The sequence below is a fragment of the Euleptes europaea genome, chromosome 18 (assembly GCF_029931775.1).
Source record: "Euleptes europaea isolate rEulEur1 chromosome 18, rEulEur1.hap1, whole genome shotgun sequence".
Classification (NCBI taxonomy): Eukaryota; Metazoa; Chordata; class Lepidosauria; order Squamata; family Sphaerodactylidae; genus Euleptes; species Euleptes europaea.
The window spans coordinates 2,623,447-2,649,452 of NC_079329.1; the positions used below are offsets into that span (position 1 = coordinate 2,623,447).

Sequence of the window (26,006 nt, forward strand, 5' to 3'; positions counted from 1 at the left end):
GCACAAGCTCTGTTTGGCAGGATGTCTTTTAAAATGGATGCACACAGCAACACAGTGAATATCCTTGTGACGAGGTGGCAGCTATTGCTGAAGCAACTTGTAAAAAGTCTGCACAGCCAATCAGATTTCCAATGGCCAATCAGAAGCCCTGCTGGGCAAAAGCCTCATTGGGCCCTGCCCACATTCTAAAAACACTGGATGGGCGCCAGGTAGGGTTGCCAACCTCCAGGTACCAGCTGGAGATCTCCCGCTATTACAACTGATCTCCAGCCAATAGAGATCAGTTCACCTGGAGAAAATGGCCTCGTTGGCAATTGGACTCTATGGCATTGAAGTCCCTCCCCTCCCCAAAACCCGCCCTCCTCAGGCTCCATCCCAAAACCTCCCGCCGGTGACGAAGAGGAGCCTGGCAACCCTAGCGCCACGAAAGGTGTCGGTGGGCGCCATGGTTGGTGGGCGCCCTGCCCTATATGAATGACATTGTGAGAGGGATGGTGTCCACTGTAGATTTCAAGAGATGGGAGGGGCTTCTCTTGGCTCCTGCAAAGAGATATGAGCATATTTGTAGGGGAATACAGCTCCTGCAAGTCTTGGCGTCAAAATGGCTGCTCAATTTCTACCCCTGGAGTTAAAATGACTTTTAAAAATGTGTAGCTTGCTAGGAGAGGCAGGATGGCTGTTATCCGGGACAAGATGGCAGCCAAAGAAAGGAAGGCGTTGTCCATATTCCATCTAGTCAGCCCTCTCTGGGCAGCACAGTTCTCCCAAACAGGGTTTAAAATGGACAAAATTAGGTAAAAATAGAACACATAACTGAGAAAATTGTGACCATTTGCTTGCTGTTCTCTCACAATTAGGGGAGAACCTAAGAGTCGTCCCATTGTAGTCTGAAGTTTTTTCTCTCTCTCTCTTTTCCAGTGTCATTCTTTTTTAAAATTGTGTGTGGAGATCCTTAACCAAGCTGATGGAAGCCGATGGACCGTCACCTACTCCAACAAAAGCCTTCTGGGCCTGGCCGCTGAGGAACTAAAGGCTCCAGGAGCTGTGCCTTCTCCCCTTTCACCTATCCCTGGCTCTTTCTCCACCATCTCATTCTCTGTCTCCACAACAACATGGTCCCAGCCTGGTATGGCTTCCACAGTTTCCTACTCCGGCTTTCCAACCATCCCAGGTGGAGCTGTTCCAGAGGATCTCGCTGGCAAGTCCTTCTCATCTGGCTCTTGTTACTTTGTTTCCCCGGTTGTGTACAGCTGGCGACCTTCAAGGTGGGCGTGGTGGGCCCCTGGAAGTGTGACTTCATCTATGCCCAGGCCTACCCGGAGGTGGCGGCCAAGTTGGCCATTGCCCGCATCAACAAAGACCCAACCGTGAACCAGGGTTACTGGTTCGACTATGTTCTCCTCAGTGAAGACTGCCAGACGTCTCAGGCCATGGTGGGCTTTGTGAACACAGAACACTACGCCTCTGGCTTTATAGGCCCAGTCAATCCTGCAATCTGCGAGGCAGCTGGTTGGCTGGGCCACGCTTGGAACAAGCCCATTTTCTCCTGGTCTTGCTTGAGTGACAATGCCGCGGCGGAACGTTATGGCACCTTTGCCCGGGCGTTGCCGCAGAGCTCAGCTGTGATCTACACGGTGCTCAAGTACTTCCGGTGGGCTCACGTTGCCATTGTAACCTCCGAACAGGACTTCTGGGTGGAGGTGGGCCAATCCCTGGCACATGCGTTGCGTAACTTTGGCCTCCCGGTTGGCGTGGTGACCACAATGGACAATGAACCTGACGAGGCCCAGGACACCCTCTGCAAGATAAAAAAGGCCCACGATATACGAGGTATGGCATGTATGGAGAGTTCCCTCAAAGGAAGAGGGCCTTGTATTTGGAGGATAATAGGACTAGGTTTTATTGACAGGAGAGAGAACATGGAGTCCATATTAAACATGGCTAAAGATGGGGTAAATTTAGGGTTGCCAGGTGCCTGCTGGCCACCAGCGGGGGCATGGCAGGGTAGGGTTGCCAGGTCGGGAAACTGCTGGCTGTTCTGAAGGAGACTTTTCATCCGCGCGGGTGAGGGGTCTCCTTTGGAAGCCTGGTGGTGTGAACAGCTGTTGAAGCCGGTTCTTTTTAGTTGGAGGGTAAATCCCTCTGTATGGTACTTGGTGAGCCCCGTCTCTTAAAAATTCCTTTATGCTTGATCCAGATCAACCCACTGAATGGTTGGTCAGACCAAGTTGGCGCTGATTACGTGACCCCGACCTCAAAAGGGTTCCAACTATGAGGCCCTAACAAAACCAGTAAAAAAAAAAAAAGATAGAAAAATGGGAGAAAGCACAGAGCTGTGTATCTGAGCAAAGGCGAATAGCCAAATCTGAAAAAGCCAAATGTTTATTCAGCTTTTTCGGGAATCGCCTATTCGGCTTAGGGGAAATCCCTAGGTTTTGGCATTCAGTAAAACTGAAACCTGAATATTGCTGAAACGGCTAATTTCGGGTTTATTTTCGGTTCGGATATATCGATATGCACAACCCTACCCAGGTCTCATCTGAAGGCTGGCATCCCATGTTAAAGTTCATATATTCAGTTTCGCCTATGAATATTCACATGTGAGTTCATATATTCAGTCTAAATGGAAGTCAACCTGTGACAATGTAGGCAGGACTGGTTGCTGTTGGTTGCCAATGCTGGGTTGTGAAATACCTGAAGAGCTTAAGGGTGGAGCCTGGGGAGTTTGGGAGGCTGCCAACTTGGAAGGCTTTAAGAGGGGAGTGGACATATTCATGGAGGAGAGGGGTATTCATGGCTATTAGTTAGAATGGATGCTAGTCATGCTGCATACCTATTCTCTCTAGTATCAGAGAGAGAACACAGGCAAGATGGTGGAACACAGGCAAGATGGTGCTGCTGCAGTCGTCTTGTTTGTGGCTTCCTAGAGGCACCTGGTTGGCCACTGTGTGAACAGACTGCTGGACTTGATGGGTCTTGGTCTGATCCAGCAGGGCCTTTCTTACATTGTTATGCTCTTATGGGTTGGGGGGGGGGAGTTCTGCAGGCTATAATGCTGAGGGTTGCCAGGACCCTCCTGGCAACCGGAGACAGCTTCCAAGAGGCGGGTTGGGGGTGGCGATGTGCACGCCCAGCATGATGTTATCATTTCCAAGGTACTGGCATTGCGCTGGGGGACACTTTACCACTCTCCCCCCAGGAGCGACGTCGGAATCTGGGAAGTGACATCATTGCGCCAGGTGCACAGATCACTCCCCCCTTCCACGGGCCTTCTTCCATCCACCAATCAGCTGATGGTTGGCAGGCAGCTACAGGAATTGGGGACAGCTGCTCACCAATACATGATTATTGGGAAACCTAATAATGCCAGAGACTCTACCCTCCAAAGGAGCCATTTTCTCCAGGGGAACTGATCTCTGGTCTTTTATGCATGGGCACTCTGACTTACTTTCTCTGCTGGTCTGACTCGGTTTTTCATTGGGGTTATGCATGAGTTTTCCGTTCCTTAGAGATGACCACACGCCCAGCCCGCACAATGTCCGGGTCTTTCTGATCCTGTTGTAATCATAGAATCATAGAGTTGGAAGGGACCACCAGGGTCATCTAGTCCAACCCCCTGCACAATACAGGAAATTCACAACTACCTCACAACTACTAATGTGATTCTTCGATCTCCTCTGAGATCAGCTCAAGTCAGATTGTCCCCATTTCCATGCATAAGCCAAAGCGCGGGAGAGGGGAGCTGGGTGGGGGGTGATGTTTTTCTCACAGTAAGCAGTACAACCAATTACAAAGCAGCATTTTTAAGAGGCAGGAACTCAAACACTTCCGAATTTCTGCTGGTGATTCTGCAGTACTCTGGAAACCCCAGGACATTCTTCAGGGCAAAAAACATGCATAGCATTTTTAGGATTTGGAGCAGAAAAGTGTGGGTCAAGAGAGCCTCGAACCCCAGGTAAAACTTCCATGCATAAAAGACCTCTGTGTCCTGGAGATCAGTGGTAATTCTGTGCATGCTTCTGCTTTTGATCAGAAAGAGCTTGATTCAATGAAGTCTGCACTGTATATGAAATCAAATTGTACATTTATTCTGCCATATTTGTCAGAAATCTTTTGCCAAATCTTTTGTTAGGCCCCTGCGTTTCCCCCCATCTTTAAAGCTCTCTTTTTGTTCTTTCTGAGATTGGGTGTTTTCCACCATGTCAATTTACTTGTGATGGTTGGGAGTTGTCATTGTCATGTGATACAGGGAACACATTGCTTGATTGGTTGAGGAGTTTTTCCAAAGATTTAGCTGCTGGCTGGCATGATGCTTCCTAACCAGCGGCTTAATTAACTGGCGCTGGTGCAGAGAACGGGGCTGAAATGGCTAAATCAAACACAAGTTGGAAGTACGTAGACAGCAGGAATAATTGTGATCAGCTCAACCTGAGTAACATGTGAAAGGGCAGAAAACTGGGGGTTTGGGATAAACGTACAAGGAAGCAAATGGGAGACTGGAGGAAACAGACGGGAGCTTCGGGCAAAGGTCTGTGGCTCTCCAAACTTTCTGGCATACAGAAGTTCTTTCCTGGTACCCGCTGCCCAGGCTCCTGCAGCTGGAGAGGCCTTAGATCAGGCCTGGCATCTTTTGCATGTAATTATTTGTGCTGGGACTCTGGTGAAGTTCTCATTTTAAAAAAGAGAATGAGTTGGGACCATGGAGCCTGCCCCTCTTTCCTGTCATGGTCCCAACTCATTCTCTTTTTTAAAATGAGAACTTCACCAGAGTCCCAGTGCGAAGTCCAGCACTTAGAATCATAGAAGCATGGAGTTGGAAGGGACCACTGGGGTCATCTAGTCCAACCCCCTGTACAATGCAGGAAATTTACAACTACCTCCCCCCACACCCCCAGTGAGCCCTACTCCATGCCCAGAAGATTGCCGAGATGCCCTCCCTCACATGAACTGCCTGAGGTCATAGAATCAGCATTGCCGGCAGATGGCCATCAAGCATCTGCTTAAAATCCTCCAGGGAAGGAGAGCTCACCACCTCTCGAGGAAGCCTGTTCCACTGGGTATAGATATGATGGGGGCTTGGAAGCCTTCATAGGAGTGACACTCTCTGTCATTCTGCATAATCCAGGGTGTTTCTTGGGTTCTAACCTGGGTCCTTTATGCGTGGGTACTTTCACTCACGTTTGCCCCCCCCCATCTGAATCAGTTGTTCCTTGGAGTTATGCATGAGTTTTCCATCCATTAGAGACGACCTCACGCACAGCCCATTCCTGTTAAAACCCGATTATTCGGTCTCCCCTGAGATCAGCCTGCATGAAATCATCCTCATCTCCATGCATGAGTCAAAGTGTGGGACAGAGGAGCTGGTGTGGGGGGGGTGTTTTTCTCACAGTAAGCACTATAGCCAATTACAAAGCAGCGTTTCAAGGGGCGGGGACACAAATTCTTCCTGATTTTTGTCTCCCACTCAGAGTTCTTTCTGAGCAGATGTGTCTCACATAAGAAAGGATTTTAAAATGATGCTTGGTTTTCTCCCACCTCCTCACCCCTTTTCTTTTAAAGAGCCCCATTTTGAGAAATGGTTTTTAAAACAGCACTTGCGGTTCTGCCGGGGGAAGAGGGGAACTGGACGTTTCCCTCACAGTAAGCAACTCAGCCAATTACAAAGCACCGTTTTCAAGGGGTGGGGACTCAGACACTTCCGTATTTGAGCTGATGATTTTGCTGGTGCATAACAGTTTTTGGATTTGCAACAGAAAGGTGTGGGTTGAGCGAGCATCGAACCCCAGGTAGAACTCCCATTCATAAAAGACCCTGGTGAACTGGGTTGGTTTCCCTGCTTCTCCACATGAAGCCAGCTGGGTGACCTTGGGCTAGTCACAGATCTCTCAGCCTCACCTACCTCACAAGGCATCCATTGTGGGGAGAGGAAGGGAAGGAGATGGTCAGCCAGTTTGATTCTCCTTAAAAGGTAGAGAAAATCAGCATATAAAAACCAGCTCTTCTTCATAAAAAGGTGTCCCAAAAATGTGGCACCCGTGGGTATTACTGACACCGTTCCTATTGACCACAAAGTGTTGTTAGAAAGTGGGTGAGACCAGGTAGGGCTTTTGTCCATTATGGCTTTTGATTGGTCGCTGGAGATCTGATTGGCTCTGCAGATTTTTTAAAATTGCTTTGGCAGCTGCTGCCACCACAGCACAAGGATCTTCGCTGCAGGACTGTATATGCAAAAAAAATATTTTTAAACAATAGGTTCATTTTAAAAGGCATCCTGTTTAACAAAGTCTCTGCATGAAATGTTGAAGAGTTACTATTAAAGTTATGCATGACCTCACTCCCTAACACTTTATGGTTGGCTCCGCCTCCTGCAGCGGCCATTATGCGATTGGCTCTGCCTCCTGCAGCCTCTCTTTTGTGGTTGTGCCAACCGCCCTTTGTCCGAAGGTGCCTGCCTTCGTGCGTTCTCACCAGTTCTGGGATTCAGATGACGTGCTGGCAAGCTACAGACTATACCCCTGCCCTTTTCTCCTAGCCTGTTTGGTACTGTTGCCAGGCTCCAGGTACTAGCTGGAGATCTCCTGCTATTACAACTGATCTCCAGCTGATAGAGATCAGTTCCCCTGGAGAAAATGGCCACTTTTGCAACTGGACTCACTGGCATTGAAGTCCCTCCCCTCTGCAAACCCCGCCCTCCTCAGGCTCCGCCCCAGAAACCTCCCGCCGGTGGCAAAGAGGCACCTGGCAACCCTACTGTTTGGCCTTCCTGCCTTTCCCTGTATGTTCTTCTGCATGATTCTTTTCTTCTTCCCCTCCCGTCCCCTCCTTGCCCTCCCTTCTCCAGTGATCATCTTGTGCATGCATTCTGCCCTGCTGGGTGGCCAGGAGGAGAAGCTGTTGCTGGAGAAGGCTGAAGAGATGGACATGATAGACGGGACTTATGTTTTCATCCCCTACGACGCCTTGACTTACAGCATGCCCTACCAGCAGGAGTCCTACGACGTACTCGACGAAAACAGCAAACTGCGCCTGGCCTATGATGCGGTGCTCACCGTCACTATCGACTCCCCAGAATTCTCCTTCCGGGAGGCCCTCAGGGAAGCTCAGGAGATGGGGGAAATCCCCAGCCACCTTGATACCGACCAGGTGCAGTCCCAGGGGGGAGGGGAGGGGGGGCATGGTTGGTGGTGGTGTGAAGAAGGCTGGAAAAAGTACAATAGCCTCAGGGGGACTGCCAAAGAGACAAATTGGTGGGTTCTAGATCAAATCAAGCCTGAACTTACCCTAGAAGCTAAAATGACTAAACTGAGGCTATCGTACTTTGGTCACATTATGAGAAGACAAGAGTCACTGGAAAAGACAGTCATGCTAGGAAAAGTTGAAGGTAGCAGGAAAAGAGGAAGACCCAACAAGAGATGGATTGACTCTATAAAGGAAGCCACAGCCCTCAATTTGCAAGACCTGAGCAAGGCTGTTAAGGATAGGACGTTTTGGAGGACGTTGATTCATAGGGTCACCGTGAGTGGGCAGTGATCCGTGGAATAAGCATTGCGATGTTACTAGCCTGTTCACCGTTTGCATGTGTGACATGCTTTGCTGGAGGGTTTTCTCTAGTATTTCAAGGGTAAGGTTTTCAGGTTCCTTATCCTTGTACGGATAAGGAGCTAAGAGCTAAGGAGCTAAGGTAGGGTTGCCAGGTCCCTCTTTGCAACTGGTGGGAGGTTTTTGGGGCGGAGCCTGAGGAGGGCAGCGTTTGGGGAGGGGAGGGCCTCCAATGGCCAAAGCGGCCATTTTCTCCAGGTGAACTGATCTCTATCGGCAGGAGATCAGTTGTAATAGCAAGAGATCTCCTGCTACTACCTGGTGGTTCGCAACCCTAAGCTAAGGAGAATAAATTTTGCAACGCAAGAAACTAAAAGGAAAAGATCTTAATTCGTGTGATTTATTTAGGCTGCAGAATCCAGGCACCCCCACCATAAGTCTCCCCACCTTTCTCTTTGCAGGTACATCCGCTGTTTGGGACCATCTTCAACTCGATCTACTTCCTGGCCAAGGCCGTGGACAGGACTTATATGTCTGGGAAGTGGGTGATGGGCTCCACCATTGCCGAACATGCCAAGGACTTCGAGTTCGAGGGTTTCAGCCAGACGCTGGCAGCCAATGAACACGGGGATGTGGTTCTCCCCTACATCATCTTGGACACAGACGGCAGGGGCAACCGCCTGTGGCCCACCTACAGCATCGATGTGGCTACCAGGACCCTGCACCACAGTGGACACACCGTCCACTGGCCTCACAGTTCCATGCCGAGTGTCGACTCCAGCTGTTGGTTTGATTCTTCGGTCATCTGCAGTGGGGGTGAGTGCCGGAAGGGAGAGCCCCAGGCCCCCCTCTGATTGACAAGCCACCGGCCCAGCAGTGCGTCTAGCTCTTTTTTGTCCATCTATCCCTGTAAACACCTCTGTCCAGTGCAGGGGTCCCCAACATGGTCCCCGCAGGAGCTATCGCTCTTGCCAGCAGCTTGCTTGGTGCCCACCAAATGTTTTTAGAAGGTATGTTGGGCCAGATGGGGCTCTTGCTCAGCAGGGTCTCCTGTGGGTGCACATTAACAATCTGATCTGCCAATTAACATCTGATTGGTTATTACGGTTGCCAACCTCCAGGTACTAGCTGGAGATCTCGTGCTATTACAACTGATCTCCAGCTGATAGAGATCAGTTCACCGGGAGAAAATGGCCACTTTAGCAATTGGACTCTATGGCATTGAAGTCCCTCTCCTCCCTCCCAAACCCCACCCTCCTCAGGCTCTGCCCCAAAAACCTCCCGCCAGTGGCAAAGAGGGACCTGGCAACCTTATTGGTTATACAGATTATAATAACATAATTTCATTGGTGGCTGCCACCACAGTATTTGTTTTATTCTCTCTCACTGCTCTTTCCCTGTGTGTTTTTAATTACCCCTCTTCTCCCCTGCACTTGGTTTTTTTTTTTTCTGTTTTGGGCTTTGCCTCCTATGGCAGCCATTTTGTGGTCTTCTCCACTTCCTGTAGCAGCCATTTTGTGGATGCGCCCACTATTTTGTGTCAGAATTCCAAAGGTGCCTACAGGCTGAAAAAGGTTAGGATCCCCTGGTCTAGCTTAATATAGTCCACCCATCCATTCTGTCAATCACCCTATCTCATATACACCAACAGGGCAACCTCAAGCGTATCATCCATTCATCCAGTCAACTAATCTCGTGTATGTTATCTGTCTCCCCAATCAACCATACCTTTCCCATATACTCCACCTATCCACCCACCTTTTGACATACTGCAATAGGACCTTTCCTGTTTTCTCCTTTATCAGTTGTCTTTATGACTATCAGGCCAACTTCTAGTTTCTCCTTTGAGGACTTCTTTCTGAAGGCAACCGTATTAGAACCTACACTTCCATATTTTCCAATAATGGAATGAGGTGTCGATGAACAAATTTGGAAGAGTGGGTTGTTGCACCATGAATTGTGTCATGAACATTAGCTAACATTATCAGGTGCCTGAAACAATGGGGATGTTATTTACCCCACATGATACTCTGTGAGAAGGTGGGAACATTAAGGTTTATTCTGAAAGCCCTTCTGCTTTCTCTCACAGCATGGAGGCTGGGGGAGAGAGTGTCCCTTTGGCATGGTGGAAAGTGCCATCAAGACGCAGCTGACTTATGGCAACCCCGTAGGCTTTTCAAGCCAAGAGACGTTCAGAGTTGGTTTGCCAGGGCCTGCCTCTGTTTAGACACCCTGGACTTCCTTGGTGGTCTCCCATCCAAGTTACCCTGGGCCACCCACCTCAGGGCACCCTTTGGTTTGGAAGCAAGTAATTTAAATGTTGGGGCCTGAGGGTGGAAAGAGGAAAGAAAGAAATTGTAATAAACATCTAGAATCTGAAGGGGCTGTAAGCATTACAACCAGGCATGGTGCTGATAAAAGTTGAGTAGGATTTGTTTTGCTTTTCCCTGAAGAAGAGACAGGAAAGACCTAAGAGAAGAGGGCAAATGGGTGCAGTATTTTTGTGGAGAGCACAGTCAGAATATGGATTAAATGAAATCCCTCAGTGGTAATCTTTCTTTTTGTTTTCATTTAGGGGTGGATGTCAGTTACGTCATTCTCCTTTTCATTTTGGTGGGTTTCTTGGTCGTGTTTGGAATTTTTCTCTCTTTCTATATCAGGTGAGCCAGCCAATCATCTGTGGTGACTAGGAATGTGAGGGTGGGGGCAGCTGCCATTTGGATTCTGTGACTTACCCCTTTAAGTCTGTCCTTGTGGCCAGCTGCTTTCGGTTCCCAAATTTTCTGGTCTGTTTGTGTTGATTTTTGCAGGCGCTACATTCAGCATGCCCAGCTAATGAAGGGACCCAATAAGATGATCCTCACGATGGACGACCTGACCTTCATTACCAATCAGAGTAGCAAGAAGGTGAAGGACGTCTCCTGCGGATGCACATTTGGGGACAGGTTGTGGTTACTTATGTGGTGGAAGGAGAATCCGTTCCAAAGGAGGGGTGTGCAAAAAAAAAGGGAAATTCAGATTCGGGTAGATTGGACCGCCAAATTTTTGGGTTTCCCGAATATTCTTGAATCCCCATACCAGTAGGGTTTTTTCCTCCCCCCCCCCCCAGGAATCTGTGGGGAATTTTTCTGGGGCTCTGGGGGGCTGTTTTTTAAGGCAGAAGCACCACAATTTCGGCATAGCTTTTGGTGACTCTTCTTAAAAGAACTGCCAAGTTTGGTAAATATTGGGTTGGGGGGGTGTCTAATTTTATGGGCCCCCAAAGAGTTGTATCCAATGGACGAAAAATGGGTGCCTATAAAATTGGACTCCTGACCCAATATTGAGCAAACTTGGTGGTTCTTGTAAGGAGAGTCAGCAGCAGTGACAATGAAAATGTGGTGCCTCTACCTTAAAAAACAGGCCCCCACCCAGAGCCCTGGAAAGATTCCCTATAAGCTATCATGGAGCAGAAGGGAGGGGAGGAGTTAAACTTTAAAGCGCTGAGGAGTTTGGTGCGAATGTGCTGAAGCATTTCTTCCCTTTCTACTGCTGTGTTCTGTCTCCCAAGGGATTCTTCCCTTTCTACTGCTGTTGGTGGCGATCCTGAAATTTCGGACCTTTTCAGTATCGAGATTACTGGCTATAGTTTAATAAGCCATTTTTTAGCCGAATTTTCGGTTTGGCTTTACCAAATGTACACCCCTGTTCCAAAGTCAGAAAGGGCAGCAAAAGAGCACAGTTAACACCCGAGGCTTGAATAAGGGGTGGTATGTGTAAAACAAAAGGGTAAGGAAGGACAGAAATGTAAGGTCAAATTCTGGCAATCAGACTTTGGTGAATGTGGATGGTGGCCAGATCAAAGGCATTCGGGAATGGGGTGAAGTGTTGGGAGCCACGGGATCTGCCAGAACTGAAAAGCCGTAGATCAAAATATCTCCCTTTGTTAGTTATGAGAAAGTTGGTCCTGAGTTGACAAGTGACCTGTTCTCTCACCTCCTCCAGAAAGTAGACGATAGCCACTCTAGTCTTGCGGGAAGGAGCAATTCGGACATGAAAAGCCTCAGGAGCGTGACAGCAAATGTGGACAACAGCAACATTGCTGTGAATGAGGTAAAGGCGCGTCCCTCGCTGCATCCCGTTTAATCCTTCTTTCTCCCTCTTTCCCAATTGCTAGTTGTGAGGGGAGAGCGATGGAGGGGAAGGGTGGTTTTTCTGGCAGGCGGATCTTCTAGTTCAGTGCCATTTCCAAAAACCATGGGGAACTGCCCATCACCCCATTGTCTGGCCTGCCAAGTGGTCTCTCCTAGGGTAATGCAAACACTTGATATAAGTGCTCCGGGTGAGGGTGGGGGATAAGGGGAATTGTAAAAAGATTTGGTGCTACAGAGTTTAATGGCAAGATCCGAGCCCAGCAGCACCTTAGAGACAAACGAGATTTTCAAGGAATGAGCTTTGGCTCTCAAAAGCTTATATGCCCCCAAATCTTGTTGGTCCCTGCTACTGTATCTAGGGGTCTGATGGATTTTTTGTTTTAAACCTATTATTGTAAGCCACCATAAATCACGAGGAAAGGGGGGTATAAACATTTAAATAAAATAAATAAATGAATGTGTGCACTGACCCCTACCCATCAGGTTTACCTGCTCACACGGTCTGTTCCTCTCCAACTTCCCAGTTTGCACCTTTGCCTTTTAGAGATTTTTTTTTTAAAGCACCCTCTTCCCCCCGGCTCCCCTACATTCTCTAGTCTTCTCCCATCTCCAGCAGCATGTCTTGTCATGAAGGGCGCCATTTTGGTGTACTAAGTGGCAGTCAGCTGCCAGGGGCTTAGCAATAGGGAATGGTAGGGGGACAGGCCTTAAGAGGATTTGAGGGACCTGCCCAGCCTTTTCTCTGCTAAGGAGGGCTTCACTGATCTCCCCCCCCCCCCCCCCCCGGTGCCCATTGGTGTTCTCAGTATGGCTCTGCTTGCTGGTGCCACTTGCTTGTCCCCCTGGTGCCCATTGGTGTTCTCAGTATGGCTCTGCTTGCTGGTGCCGCTTGCTTGTCCACCGTGACCTTTCCTGCGCCCCCCATCTCCCCACTTCTTCACATACCTTTGCCCCACGGCTGCTTCCACGTGGATCTTTTTCTCCACCTTGGCTTCCAAACGGGAGTTCTGTTTTGGGGAGAATTGACACAAGGTCATCCTCTGGCTGTCCACTTTTTAGGCTTTCCCCATCCTTAACGCATGTAGCCGCCTTTTACTGAATCAGAGCTTTGGTCCATCAAAGTCAGTATTGTCTACTCAGACCAGCAGCGGCTCTCCAGGGTCTCAGGCAGGGGTCTTTCATATCACCTACTTGCCTAGTCCCTTTAACTGGAGATGCCGGGGATTGAATCTGGGACCTTCTGCATGCCAAGCAGATGTTCTACCACTGAGCCACAGCCCCACTCCATGGAGTCTTCCTTGTATAGCGCCACTGTGGTGTAGTGGTTAAGAGCAGTGGTTAGGAGCGACGGACTCTTATCTCGAGAACTGGGTTTGATTCCCCACTCCTCCACATGCAGCCTGCTGGGTGACCTTGGCCTAGTCACAGTTCTCTCTGAACTCTCTCAGCCACACCTACCTCACAGGGTGTCCGTTGTGGGGAGAGGAAGGGAAGGAGATTGTAAGCCGGTTTGATTCTTCCTTAAGTGGTAAAGAAAGTCGGCATATAAAAACCAACTCTTCTACTTCTTCTCTATCACCAAACATGATTCAAAGATCCCTTATCAGGCAGAGAATAAACAAATTACTTGATAGTCTATGTATTAATAGTTTTGGACGAAAATTCATGGCGATCCACAAAGTGGTGGCAGCGGTCACGCAGGGATTCACAAGTCTGTCATCACCCCCAAGTCCTTTTTTCCCCCTGCACTTTTTTGTGAGCTCGCTCACAGCCTCCTTGGTGTCACCCCAGCATTTTCACTTCTCTCCGTGCGCCCGCTTTCTCCTGCTCAGCTGCTGTCTTCCTTTATCCCTGCACTTCTCAAGAAAACCCACGTCCAGCTCTCCTCTGCAGAGTGATCGCTGAAAGATCAAAGTGGTTTGTAGAACAATTCTGCAGCACCCGGTACCAAATCAGAACAGAACTTTCTCAGAATGTAGGCAAGGCCTGGCCTGGATCTGGTCTGCAGCTACAGCCAGCAACCAGTCAAAAGCGAAACTCAAGGAAAGGCTTTTTCCTTAAGGGATCATGTTACTATAACTGTACAGTAATGTAAGGGAATGTCACCAAAGTCACAACTCCCCATGGTAGGGTTGTCAGGGGGATGGGGGGGCGGTAGGGTTTCCAGATCCAGGCTGGGAAACTCCTGGAAACTTGGGGATGGGAAGGGCAGGGACCTCAGTGGGGTACAAGGCCCCAGAGCCCGCCCTCCAAACCCCTCCATTTTCTTCAAGGGATACGGATCTCTGTGGTCTGGAGATGAGCTGTAATTCCGGGGGATCCCCAGGTCCCACCTGGAGATCGGCGTTCTTACACCCCGGTATCACAGTTTCAACACATGATTTCTGTGCTGGGGACTCTGCTCCTACCTGGCAGTCACATCCTCTGACCTGGAACCTACTTCCTCCTAATTTTCAGGCATTGTAAGGGAAAGACACTCTGTACATGCACAAGGGCACTGCTGCCGGCCTCAGATTTCTGGGGCAGGCTCTGAAACAGAGTCTCGGGGGAGGTGGAACCTTGCGATCACGGCCGCTGCTGATTGGGTCCTCTCCCCCAGGCCCTTCTTGCTCAAGGGCCCTCCCGCCCCCTCCCTCTGCCCCCTTCCGTCGGCCTCCAGCATCACGTTTTGACCGCTTGTTTCCTTCCATCCTTAGGCCGAGGAGAGGCAAAAAGTCAGCAGCCACGTCCCTTTGCTCCTCCTTTTGTTTAACACCCAAGGCATTGTAGCTGCCGTCCAGGTAAGTCCCATTCGGCAAAAAGGCCCCTCAGGTGTGCCTTTTGCCTGTCTGCTCTGCCTTTTCTCTATCTTTTTTCCTCTATCTTCAAGCGTTGGATGTTCATCCCTTGTCCTTCGTTTGACCTTTCCCCTCTCTTGTGCACTTTAATATGTTCTTTCCCCACCCTTCCTTTTTTGCTCCTCTCACAGAGAAAGGAGGAAAAAAACTCCAAGCTACGGCACTTGTTCATTGCATTCTTTCCAGGCTATAATGCCTCTGCTTTGGAGGAAATGTCAGCCAGGATTAGAAACAGGAGGTAGTAAAACAGGCTTGCCCTGACCTGGATGGCCCAGGTTAGCCTGATCTCACCCCTTATCAGAAGCTAAGCAGGGTCAGCCCTGGTCAGTACTTGGATGGGAGACCACCAAGGAAGTCCAGGGTTGCTGTGCAGAGGAAGGCAAACTACCTCTGAGCGTCTCTCGCCTTGAAAACCCTACGGGGGCTGCCATAAATCGGCTGCGACTTGATGGCACTTTCCACCACCAAAAGAGATTTGGGACTAGGATTGCCAGGTCCCTCTTTTCCACCGGCGGGAGGTTTTTGGGGCAGAGTCTGAGGAGGATGGGGTTTGGGGAGGGGAGGGACTTCAGTGCCATAGAGTCCAATTGCCGAAGCAGCCATTTTCTCCAGGTGAACTGATCTCTATTGGCTGAAGATGAGTTGTAATAGCAGGAGATCTCCAGCTACTACCTGGAGGTTGGCAACCCTACTTGAGATGCTAGTTTATTAGGAGAATTGTATGGCAGATGAAGCTGCTGTACAGAGCCAGATCTTCAGTCCATGCAACTCAGCATGGTCTGCTCTGACTGGCAGCCGCTCTCCAGGGTCTCAGGCGGAGAAAGGCCTTTTGCAGCACCTTCTGACTGACACTCTTTATCTGGGGATTGCACCTTGGATGTTCTGCATGCCCATCATGTGCTCTTCCATTGTGCGCACGGAATCCCTCCCCCCTGAATATGTGAAAATGCCTTATGCTGAGATGGGCCATTGGTCCATAAAGGTCCATATTGTCTGCTCCAGGGGTTCCCAAAACGAAGTCAGACTCTTGGGTCCCTCTCATTTGCTGTTGTTTAATATGACTAGCAAAGACTCTCCGTGGTTTCAGGCAGAGAAGGAACTTTCTCAAGACCTCCTACGCTGAAGCTCTGGGTTATTCTGTGCGCACGGGGCTCTACCACTGAGCCAAGGCCAGGTACTCAGGGAAGGTAGCACTATAGATCCTGATCACAGTTTTTATTTGAATCCTCACAATGATCTGTAATATAGATAGGAAGTTGGCTATCACCCAGTGTAAGTTTCTGTGTTAAATGGGAAGTTCAGGAGTGGGAAGAAATCCACATTTAGTGCTGTACACCTTATTATACCAAGTATAATTAAGATTTCCCCAACTTAATCTCAAAATCACGTTTTATTTTTTTATAATTAAAAGGGGGAAAATATTTTAAGTTGTGCCTGTGGGTGGGGTTTTTATCACCTGCCAAGATTTTGAAGCTTGCATTAGTAAAAAATAGCCAGGGGTTGTTTTTAAATTATTTCTTTTCTTTTTTTGGGATGACTTTAGATCTGCTAGATTTTTAAAAGCATGCTGACGGAGCAGGAGGGGGAGAAGGAGTCTGCCTTTCTTGGTCCTGGTGATAACCATTGATGGCCTTCACTGCTTTCCCTCTTAGGGTGACTGGGTGTGGCTGAAGAAATTCCCAGGAGACAAGCACACCGAAATCAGACCTGCCACCAAAACAGTTTTTTGCAAGGTGAGTCTGACACTGTTCTCAGTGGCTCATGGAACCCAGTGTGGCTCCCTGGGTGGAATGATAAATCCCGCGTCATGCCCAAACAGGCCACTAGGCAAATGCACCGCGGCCCCCTCTGGAGCACCCTCCTGCAGGGGCCGCACTCTTTCCCCCTCTGAGCCTACTTGGTCTTGTCTGTAGCTCCGGGATCTGCGGCATGAGAACGTCAACCTTTTCCTGGGCTTCTTCCACGACTGCGGGATCTTCGCCATCGTCTCGGAGCACTGCTCGCGCGGAAGCCTTGAGGATCTCATCTTTAACGAGGACATGAAGTTGGACTGGATGTTCAAGTCATCTTTGCTGCTGGACCTTATCAAGGTGCTTGGGGGAGAGGCGGGGTGGGGGTGAGGGATCCAGTGATCAGTTTTGGGACCTATGGAAAGGGATATGTCTGGTTAGGATCTAAGGGGATTTGCTCAAGTTGTGTGGGTCAGGATATCTCTGGTGGGAACATAGAGGAATCCACCAGTTATGGAGATATGAGGAGAGATGCTACAAGTGGGAGGGCTACCTTAAAGGTCCACTTTTAGGCAAGAGTATTTATCTCCCTGCCCTGGATGGCCCAGGCTAGCCTGATCGCTGGTTGCTGTGCAGAGAAAGGCAAACCACCTCTGTTTGCCTCTTGCCTTGAAAACCTTACGGGGTCACCATAAGTTGGCTGTGACCTGATGGCGCTTTTCACCACCATATTATTCTTCCTGCAGAATACAGGGGATCTGTTCATGTAGCAAGCCTGCCAGCAGAAGGTATGCTCTGAGTGGAATTGAAGGGTTGAGCTGAATTTATTTACGGTATCAGGATGGAGAATCTGCAGCAGATGGGATCCGCTCTTGTAGGAATAATTTAGTAGGCTTTAGGAGAGGGGCTGTGGCTCTGTGGTAGAGCATCTGCTTGGCATGCAGAAGGTCCCAGGTTCAATCCCCAGCAGCTCCAGTTAAAGGGACCAGGCAGGTAGGTGATGTGAAAGAACTCTACCTGAGACCCTAGAGAGACGCTGCCGGTCTGAGTAGACAATACTGACTTTGATGGACCAAGGGTTTGGTTCAGTATCAGGCAGCTTCATGTGTTCATGTGTGCTTGCCCACTTCTGTAGCCTGACATGGCAAGAGATCAGCTCAGGGTGGAGTCTGTTATCTGAAAATGTGGAGTTTATTCATTAATAAATTGGGGACTGGTTTTGATCATGTCCGAGAGAGACTGTGTGTGAGAGACTTTCTGGAAGAAGGGGTGGTGTGATCATAAGAGATGGAATGTGTAGAGGGGAGGTCAGAGGAATAAAGTGGGGGCAGCGGGCAGGCCTTCATCTCTTCTGTCCCTCTGTAGGGGATGAAATACCTGCACCACAGAGAGGTTGTACATGGGCGGCTGAAGTCTCGGAACTGTGTGGTGGACGGCCGCTTTGTCCTGAAGGTCACAGACCATGGCTACAACCAGCTGCTTGAGTCACAGAGGATCCCCCGAGACAGGCCAAAAGCCAAAGGTTAGTAAGGAAAGTGGGAGGGAGGGGAGGGCTTAGGTATGATTGGATAATGGGACAGTTCCTTCCTGGTGGGAAATGTTGAACAGTGCCATGTTTGTCCACTGGTTGACCCAAGCCAATGAGATCATTGGTGAGCAGCTCCTGAGCCAAATCTAGTAAGAGATAGCCAAAGTTGCCCATTAGGGATTTAAAGATGTGTGTGTGTGTGTATGCAGGGTCGGCCCTGGTTAGTACTTGGATAGGAGACCACCAAGGAAGTCCAGGGTCACTGAGGAAGGCAATGCAATGCAGGGTATGCAGAGGAAGCCAATGGCAAACTACCTGTTAGTCTCTTGCCTTGAAAACCCTACTGGGTTGCCATAAGTTGGCTGTGACTTGATGGCACTTTACACACAAACACACACACATTTGGGGGTATATAAACCCCCCAAATGAGGAAAGTTCTGGAGGAAAGTTCTGGAGATGTATTTATTTATTTATTGCATTTTTATCCCACCTTCGTTCCCAGCAAGCCAGGCTCAGAGCGGGTCACAGCATAATCATAAAACATACAATGAAACATACTTTAAAATCCCGTATTTCATATTACAATAAAACATTTTTCATATTACAATAAAACAAGATGGCATTTAATTCCAAATTGTGGCCGCTAGACAGACCTGGTTGGCAGTGGACCCCCAAACCAGGTTGGGGGGAAGATGGGGAGGCCAGCAAATGATGATAGTGGAAAGACACGCGGCTGCCCTCAGGTGTAGGCTTGGTGGAATAGTTCTGTTTTGCAGGCCCTGCGGAACTCATTTGGATCCCACAGGGCCCTGATGTTACTTGGTTGACTGTTCCGCCAAGTTGGGGCCGGGGTCGAGGAAGCCCTGGCCCTTGTCGAGGACAGCCGCACACTCTGCGGGCCGGGGACCACCAGCCAATTTTTGTTCATTGCTTTTCCATTTTCCCTTCTAGACCGGTTCTGGACAGCCCCGGAACTGCTGCGGGATTCATCGTTGGAACGAAAAGGCACATTTAGGGGAGATGTCTACAGTATCTCAATAATTATGCAGGAAGTCATCTGCCGTTCAGCTCCCTACTGCATGCTGGATATGTCTCCTGAAGGTATACAAAGGGCAGGGACGAGGGGTTGGATTAGATTTCAGCTTCAACTGATTGGCCTGTTTTTTCTTTTCCACTTTTTCTGTCCCCCTTCATTTCTAATGGACTCGGGGCAAGAAACTGTAGAATTTCTGCACAAATTCCCTTAGTTGACTTTCTGATGTTGTAATCTCAACCCATGATGGTTTTGTGTGTGTGTTAAGTGCCATCAAGTCACTTCCAACTCATGGCGACCCTATGAATCAATGTCCTCCAAAATGTCCTATCTTTGACAGCCTTGCTCAGGTCTTGCAAATTGAGGGCTGTGGGCTTCCTTTATAGAGTCAACCCGACTCTTGTTGTTTCTTCCTCTTTTCTTGCTGCCTTCAGCTTTTCCTAGCATGACTGTCTTTTCCAGTGACTCTTGACTTGGTTTTACCACGCTCATTTCCTTGGCAGACATTGCATATGGTGCGATCATAGAATAATAGAATCATAGAATTGGAAGGGATCACCAGGGTCATCCAGTTCTATCCCCTGCACAATGCAGGAAATTCATAACTACCTCCCCCACACACACCCAGTGACCCCTACTCCATGCCCAGAAGATGGCCAAGATGCGCTCCCTCTCATGACCTGCCCAGTGACTGCCACGTGAAGAGCACCCTCTGAGCACAGACACGATAAATTCCCCATTTCCGCACATGAGGGTGGCTTCAAAGGGAGCTCTTACCCCGCAAAAAGGATACAGTTGTGAAATTGTATGAACCTCGCTACGCCATTTGTGGGCCTGAGTGTAGAGATGTCAGCCCATCTGTGACACACACAGTAAAAACAGCCATAGCCTGACTTGCCAATAAGGCTCATTGAGAGAGAATGGAGTGATTCATAGTTGCCTTGAAAGTGGGAAGGTGGATCTGTTGGCACCTTCCATTGATGGACAAATTTGCAACCAGTGAGCTAGAGGTAAATCAAGGCTGATTTGAGCCAACGGAGCAGATGCTGCTTTGACTTGTGTTGGATCTGGTAGATCTGAAACATGGTGTGAGCCGGTGAGGTACCTGTGTGGGTTTGGATGGGAGATGGACTGAATAGACTGTGTTGATTCTTTGTCAACCTCACTGAAACTGGAATAGAATTGTCCTGGTTTGTTCGGAGCAAGTGAGTGGGCCTTGGGTTGGACTCACCTCCTTAATGCTGCTGGGAGAAGCAATGCGATCCTAGTGAATAGGGTACCAAGTAGGGTTAGGACAAGGTTTGTTGAGTAGCAAAGGAACACACAACACAGACAAGGTGGAATTAAATATTTAAATGTCCTGGAAGAAAACTGAGCCAGGCAGGCTACTTGGCATTACCAGGGTGGCAACGGGCACCTGGTTTGGACCTGGCCAGAGGCCACGATAGTAGCTAGCCCATTGACCCCTGCGTGGGAGGTGGCAATGGACAAGCAAGTTGGCCAGGTCGGAACGTGGGCCATTGCCCATCAGCAGCACTGCTGGTGCAGAACGTGGCTCGCTCCTGGCCGTCTGCAGACCGGCAGGGATTTTCTCCGCAAGTTAAAGGGGCCAGCCCACCCCGATCATAGGGTTGGATGAAGACGGGTGAGCACTATCAGAGCAGATCCAAACGGTTGGTTTGATTCGGGCAGAGATCATCCAGAAGGTGGAGAGGCCGCCGCCGCTTTGCCGGCCCTCCGTTTCGGTGGACCAGGCCCCGCTGGAGTGCATACAGCTAATGAAACAGTGCTGGAGCGAGCAGCCTGAAAGGAGGCCCAACATCGACCAGATTTTTGACCTGGTGAGTCTCGCGGCTGCAGGAACGGTCCCTGGGAGGATGGGCGCCAGGGCCCTCGGGTGGGAGGGATGCCCCCTCTGATGCTCTGAGAACCAGCGTGGTGTAGCGGTTAAGAGCAGTGGTTTGGAGCGGGGGACTCTGATCTGCAGAACTGGGTTTGATTCCCCACTCCTCCACATGAGTGGAGGAGGCTAATCTGGTGAAGTTGATTGGTTTCCCCACTCCTACACATGAAGCCAGCTGGGTGACCTTGGGCTAGTCATAGCTCTCTTAGAGCTCTCTCAGCCCCACCCACCTCACTGGGTGTCTGTTGTGGGGAGGGGAGGGTGATTGTCAGCTGGTTTGATTCTTCTTTAAGTGGCAGAGAAAGTTGGCATATAAAAACCAGCTCCTCCTCCTCCTCCTCCTCCTCCTCTTCCTCTTCTTCTTCTTCTTCTTCTTCTTCTTCTTCTTCTTCTTCTTCTTCTTCTTCTTCTTCTTCTTTTCCTTCCTCTTCTTCTTCTTCTCCTTCCTCTTCCTCTCCCTCAGTTTAAGAGCATCAACAAGGGCCGGAAGACCAACATCATCGACTCCATGCTGCGCATGTTGGAACAGTACTCCAGCAACCTGGAGGATCTGATCCGGGAGAGAACGGAAGAGCTGGAGATCGAGAAGCAGAAAACGGACAGGCTTCTGACGCAAATGCTTCCCCCGTGAGTCTGCGCTGGTGTGAAGAGAAGGAGCGGTGACCTTTGAGGTTTCTTGTTTGAATCTTGCCTCTACCAAGGACTGGTTAAGGCGGCCTTAGACAAACCTCGGCCCCCACCTGGAACACAAGGATAAATTCTGTCCTATTTTACAGGACTGTTTTAAGGATAGCAGCAAGATAATGGGTAGAAAGGGCACTATGCAAGCAGTGTCTAAATGGAAAGCATCGGTCCCCAACATGGTGCCTGCTGATACCTTTTTTTTTTTGGGTACCCCAAGTGTTTTTAGAAAGTGGGTGGGACTTTTATCAAGCAGGGCTCCTGATTTGCCACTGAAGAGCCGGCTGGCTATGCAAATTAAAATGACACCGTTTCAGTGGCCGCTGCCACCATGATGTTTGTTGTCTTCTCTCCACCCCTCTTTCCCTGTGTATTTTCAAATTATCCCTCTTCCCCCCTGCACTTGGGCTTCCTCTGTGTGTGTGGCTCCGCCTCTTGTGGCTGTCACATTGTGTTTGGCTCCTCCTCCTGCAGCAGCCATTTTTGTGGTTGTGCCTGTAACTCTGTGTCAGAGTTCCAAAGGAGCCCACGGGCTCAAAAAGGTTGGGGACCCCTGATGTAAAGTATAACTCCTATTGGAATCGCAAGGCACTATGACCCTTTTGGCCATCTCCAGCCTTCCGAGCATTGACTGATATTTCTGCTTGCAATCCCTCCAGGTCAGTCGCTGAGGCCCTGAAGACGGGGGCCCCAGTGGAGCCGGAGTATTTTGAAGAGGTGACCCTGTACTTCAGTGACATTGTGGGCTTCACCACCATCTCAGCCATGAGTGAACCCATTGAGGTGGTCGACCTGCTTAATGATCTTTATACCCTCTTCGATGCCATCATTGGCTCCCACGATGTCTACAAGGTGCCGTCATCGCTGCTCTTGGCCTTCTTTATGCCAAACACTGGAGGGCAGGAGTGGGACAGGGGTTGGGGAGGGAAGGGTGTGAGGGAAAGGAAGCAGGAGGAGACTGAGGCTTTGTACGACCAAGCACGGATCCCATTCTGCTCACCAGGTGTGGTTGTGAAGTTGCTGGACAGGGCCATAAGAGCATAACATAAGAAAGGCCCTGCTGGATCAGACCAAGGTTGGCAACCTTAGTCCTCAATGATTCTGGGCACGTGGGAGCAGGGGTACAGACAGGTGGCAGGGTAGGGTGGCCAAGGTTTGGGGAGGGGAGGGACTTCAATGTCATAGAGTCCAAAGGCCAAAGCAGCCATTTTCTCCAGGGGAACTGATCTCTATCGGCTGGAGATCATTTGTAATAGCAGGAGTTCTCCAGCTAGTACCTGGAGGTTGGCAACCCTATGGCAGGTATGTGTGTGTGTGGGGGGGGGTGGTCCTGTGGCAGTGGGCCTCACCAGACATTCCGGGCCCCGGCAGCTGCTGCACCTCAAGGTATGCTGATGCCAGCTGATGTTGCTGGACCTTGCTTTGTTTTTGTGAAAGGGGAGGAAGGAGCACGGGAGAGCTGCATTTTTAGGGATCCTTAGAGTCCCCCGGTGTGGATCGTCGGAGGAGGCAGAGCAGCCTCAGTGCCCGCCTCCCTGGGTCCTCCCTGGCATCCTGACAGGCGGGGTTGTCCCTTCCCTCGTAGGCTCAACCTCTGCTAGCCTTCCCCGTCCTTAGCAGAGCTGGGCTCTGCCTCTGTTTCCGTCTTTCCTATCCAAGATGGCTACTGTTTTACTGATAGGTGGAGACCATTGGCGACGCCTACATGGTGGCGTCGGGGCTTCCCAAGCGCAACGCAAACCGGCACGCGGCCGAGATTGCCAACATGTCGCTGGACATCCTAAGCGCCGTCGGGACCTTCCGGATGCGCCACATGCCGGAGTTGCCCGTACGGATTCGCATTGGTCTGCACTCGGGTAAGTTGTGGTGAAGGCTGGCTTGCTGCGCGGTGGTGCAAAAGGCCTCCTGGAGCGTGGCCCTGCCCATTTGTGGTGGTGCCGCTCACCACGGTTTGCCTCTCTTTAAGGCGTGCCTGCCTCGTGTGGGAAACTTGTGATGCTCTGAACAGGAAAGAACTAGGGTTGCCAACTCCATCCTGGGAAATTCCTGGGGATTTGGGAGCGTTGCCTCTGGACAGGACAATTTGAGGAGGGACTTCACCTAGAAGCTGTGGTATATCATATGGTATACCCCTGAAGCGCCAATTTTCTCCAGGGGAACTGATCACTCCAGTCTGGAAATGAGCTGTAATTCTGGGAGATCTCCAGACTCCACCTGGAGGTTGGCAACCCTAGAAAGAACTGCTAAATTAGAGCCGTGGTCTTAAGAAATCACGGCGACATGCGTGCTGTTCTCCTTGACAGGGCCTTGCGTGGCAGGTGTGGTGGGGCTGACTATGCCGCGATATTGTCTGTTTGGGGATACCGTCAACACAGCCTCCCGGATGGAGTCCACAGGCCTGCGTGAGTAACCTCGACTCGGAGTGGGTGAACGCTTGTGCTTGGCGGGCTGCCCTCCTCCCCGCCCGAATGTGCTTCCCATTTGAGCCCAGGGCTTGACCGAGGGTTTCTCACATTCCAGGAGCCGCGGCTCTCTGGCCCCGAGGCTTCCGTGACTGCAGAGGAGAGCAGGTCCTCTCCCAAATGACCTCTGTTCAGGAATCTTGACTTGTTCTTGTGTGTCTGGAACTGTAGGATTTTGTTGGGCTTTGTTACACCCAAATCCTTGTTAATTTAGCAGAGTTCACAAAGGCTATTGGGCGCAGCAAAGCCCGTCCAATCCTCTGGGTGTACCAGGAACAAAACTGCTCAGAGCCTTTTGTCTATTCAACTAATATACTTCATTTATTGTAGGAACTCTCTTTTCTGGATAGGATAGGTAGGATCTAGTTCCTTAGTCTATTCTATCTAACTAGGATGGAGGGAGACCCAGGACTTGCGTCCGTCCCTCACGGCGGCAAGGTGGAGAAGAGAGGTGCGTGCGAGTGGAGGTGTGAAGAAGCAGGAAGGAAGGACATTTTCCCCGAAGGAGAGAGATCACGATGGGTAGCCATGTTAGTCTGTCACTAGCAGTAGAAAAGACGAGCAAGGGTCCAGTAGCGCCTTATAAAGGTAAAGGTCCCCTGTGCAAGCACCGGGTCATTCCTGACCCATGGGGTGACGTCACATCCTGACGTTTACTAGGCAGACTTTGTTTATGGGGTGGTCTTCCAGTGCCTTCCCCATAGACTAACAAAATTTCTGGCAGGGCATGAGCTTTCGTGAGCCACAGCTCACTTCTTCAGGTATCTGAAGATGTGAGCTGTGGCTCACGAAAGCTCATACCCTGCCAGAAATTTTGTTACTGGACCCTTGCTCTTTTCTACTTTCCCCTAAGAGTAGCAATGTACACATCAAGGGATAGGGTCAGAGCAGTAGAGAAAGGATGCCCAGCGTCTTGACCCTTCTATCTCTCCAACTCACTAGTTTAGTCCCGCTCTGAAATGAGGTTAAGAGACAGCGCAAAGTCCTTCACTTCTAACAGAACCCGCACCTTCCTCCCCCCCCCGCACACTTTTTCTTTTTTGCCTCTCTGCAGCTTATCGAATCCACGTCAACATACGTACGGTACAGATTCTGCTTTCGCTCAAAGAAGGCTACAAACTGGAGCTCCGGGGCAAAACAGAGCTCAAGGTATAACCCCCCTCCCCACCCCGTTTTTCCCCAGGCTCCGCAGCTCTCTCTGTCCAAAACTCCATCCACAGACGCGGGACCTGACCCTTGTCTCCAGGGGGCTTTGGAGAGCAAACAGCCTGCCGCATTTACAGCGGGGTCCTAGCCCGGAGGTTAAAAGGCATGAGGTTGACCCCAGTGCATGTGACACTTGGGGTCTCTACTGGAGCTTGGGGTCTCTACTGGAGGTTTTTGGGGCAGAGCCTGAGGAGGGCGGGGTTTAGGGAGGGGAGGGACTTCAATGCCATAGAGTTCAATTGCCAAAGCGGCCCTTTTCTCCAGGTGGACTGATCTCTATCGGCTGGACATCGGTTGTAATTAGGGTTGCCAACCTCCAGGTAATAGCTGGAGACCTCCTGCTATTACAACTGATCTCCAGCCGACAGAGATCGGTTCACCTGGAGAAAATGGCTGCTTTGGCAATTGGACTCTGTGGCATTGAAGTCCCTCCCCGAACCCCGTCCTTCTCAGGCTCCGCCCCCAAATCCTCCCGGTGGCAAAGAGGGACCTGGCAACCCTAGTAATAGCAGGAGATCTCCAGCTAGTACCTGGAGATTGGCAACCCTAATTGGAGCTGTTGGATTGGGCTAGCGGAGGCTTGGGTTGTTACCTGCTGGGGTGCTCCTCCTCTTAATAGCCCAGGTGATGTTGTCTCCTCCCACCTCCCCAATAATCAATGGCTCTCTTTTCTCTTTAGGGGAAAGGTGTGGAAGACACCTATTGGCTGGTAGGCCGAGATGGATTTCACAAGCCCATCCCCATGCCTCCTGACTTGCTGGGAAGGTGAGACGACCGGCCCTGGACCATCCTGTTTCAGAAGAGCATGGGGCCGTTGTGAGCGCTGCGGCTCACTTCATGACCCTCCTGTTTCCTCTCTGTTGCAGGAAAAGCGCCCATGGCATTAGCGTAGATGAGATTCCAGAAGATCGGAAGAAGAAGCTGCAGAAAGCACGTCCAGGGCAGGCAATCTAG

General features: G+C 50.2%; 1 protein-coding gene across 1 annotated transcript; it reads left to right on the forward strand.

Annotated features, from left to right (window-relative positions):
• The first annotated feature begins 1,112 nt into the window (after window positions 1-1,112).
• On the forward strand, window positions 1,113-26,006 carry GUCY2D (guanylate cyclase 2D, retinal). Its single transcript, XM_056863634.1, has 19 exons — window positions 1,113-1,830; window positions 6,842-7,143; window positions 8,001-8,355; window positions 10,115-10,199; window positions 10,350-10,446; window positions 11,524-11,631; window positions 14,369-14,452; window positions 16,162-16,242; window positions 16,423-16,599; window positions 17,605-17,761; window positions 18,719-18,868; window positions 20,493-20,641; window positions 21,167-21,330; window positions 22,044-22,236; window positions 23,066-23,240; window positions 23,688-23,786; window positions 24,901-24,995; window positions 25,732-25,817; window positions 25,919-26,006. The coding sequence occupies exons 1-19, from the start codon at window positions 1,113-1,115 to the stop codon at window positions 26,004-26,006; spliced, it is 3,363 nt and encodes a 1,120-aa protein (XP_056719612.1).

Excerpts from the sequence above, each read along its gene's own strand:
- GUCY2D (XM_056863634.1), top strand. The coding sequence starts at position 1,113 with ATGGTCCCAGCCTGGTATGGCTTCCACAGTTTCCTACTCCGGCTTTCC. Across the intron at positions 17,762-18,718 it reads AGACAGGCCAAAAGCCAAAG|ACCGGTTCTGGACAGCCCCG; the intron begins GTTAGTAAGGAA and ends TTTCCCTTCTAG. Across the intron at positions 18,869-20,492 it reads GCTGGATATGTCTCCTGAAG|AGATCATCCAGAAGGTGGAG; the intron begins GTATACAAAGGG and ends TGATTCGGGCAG.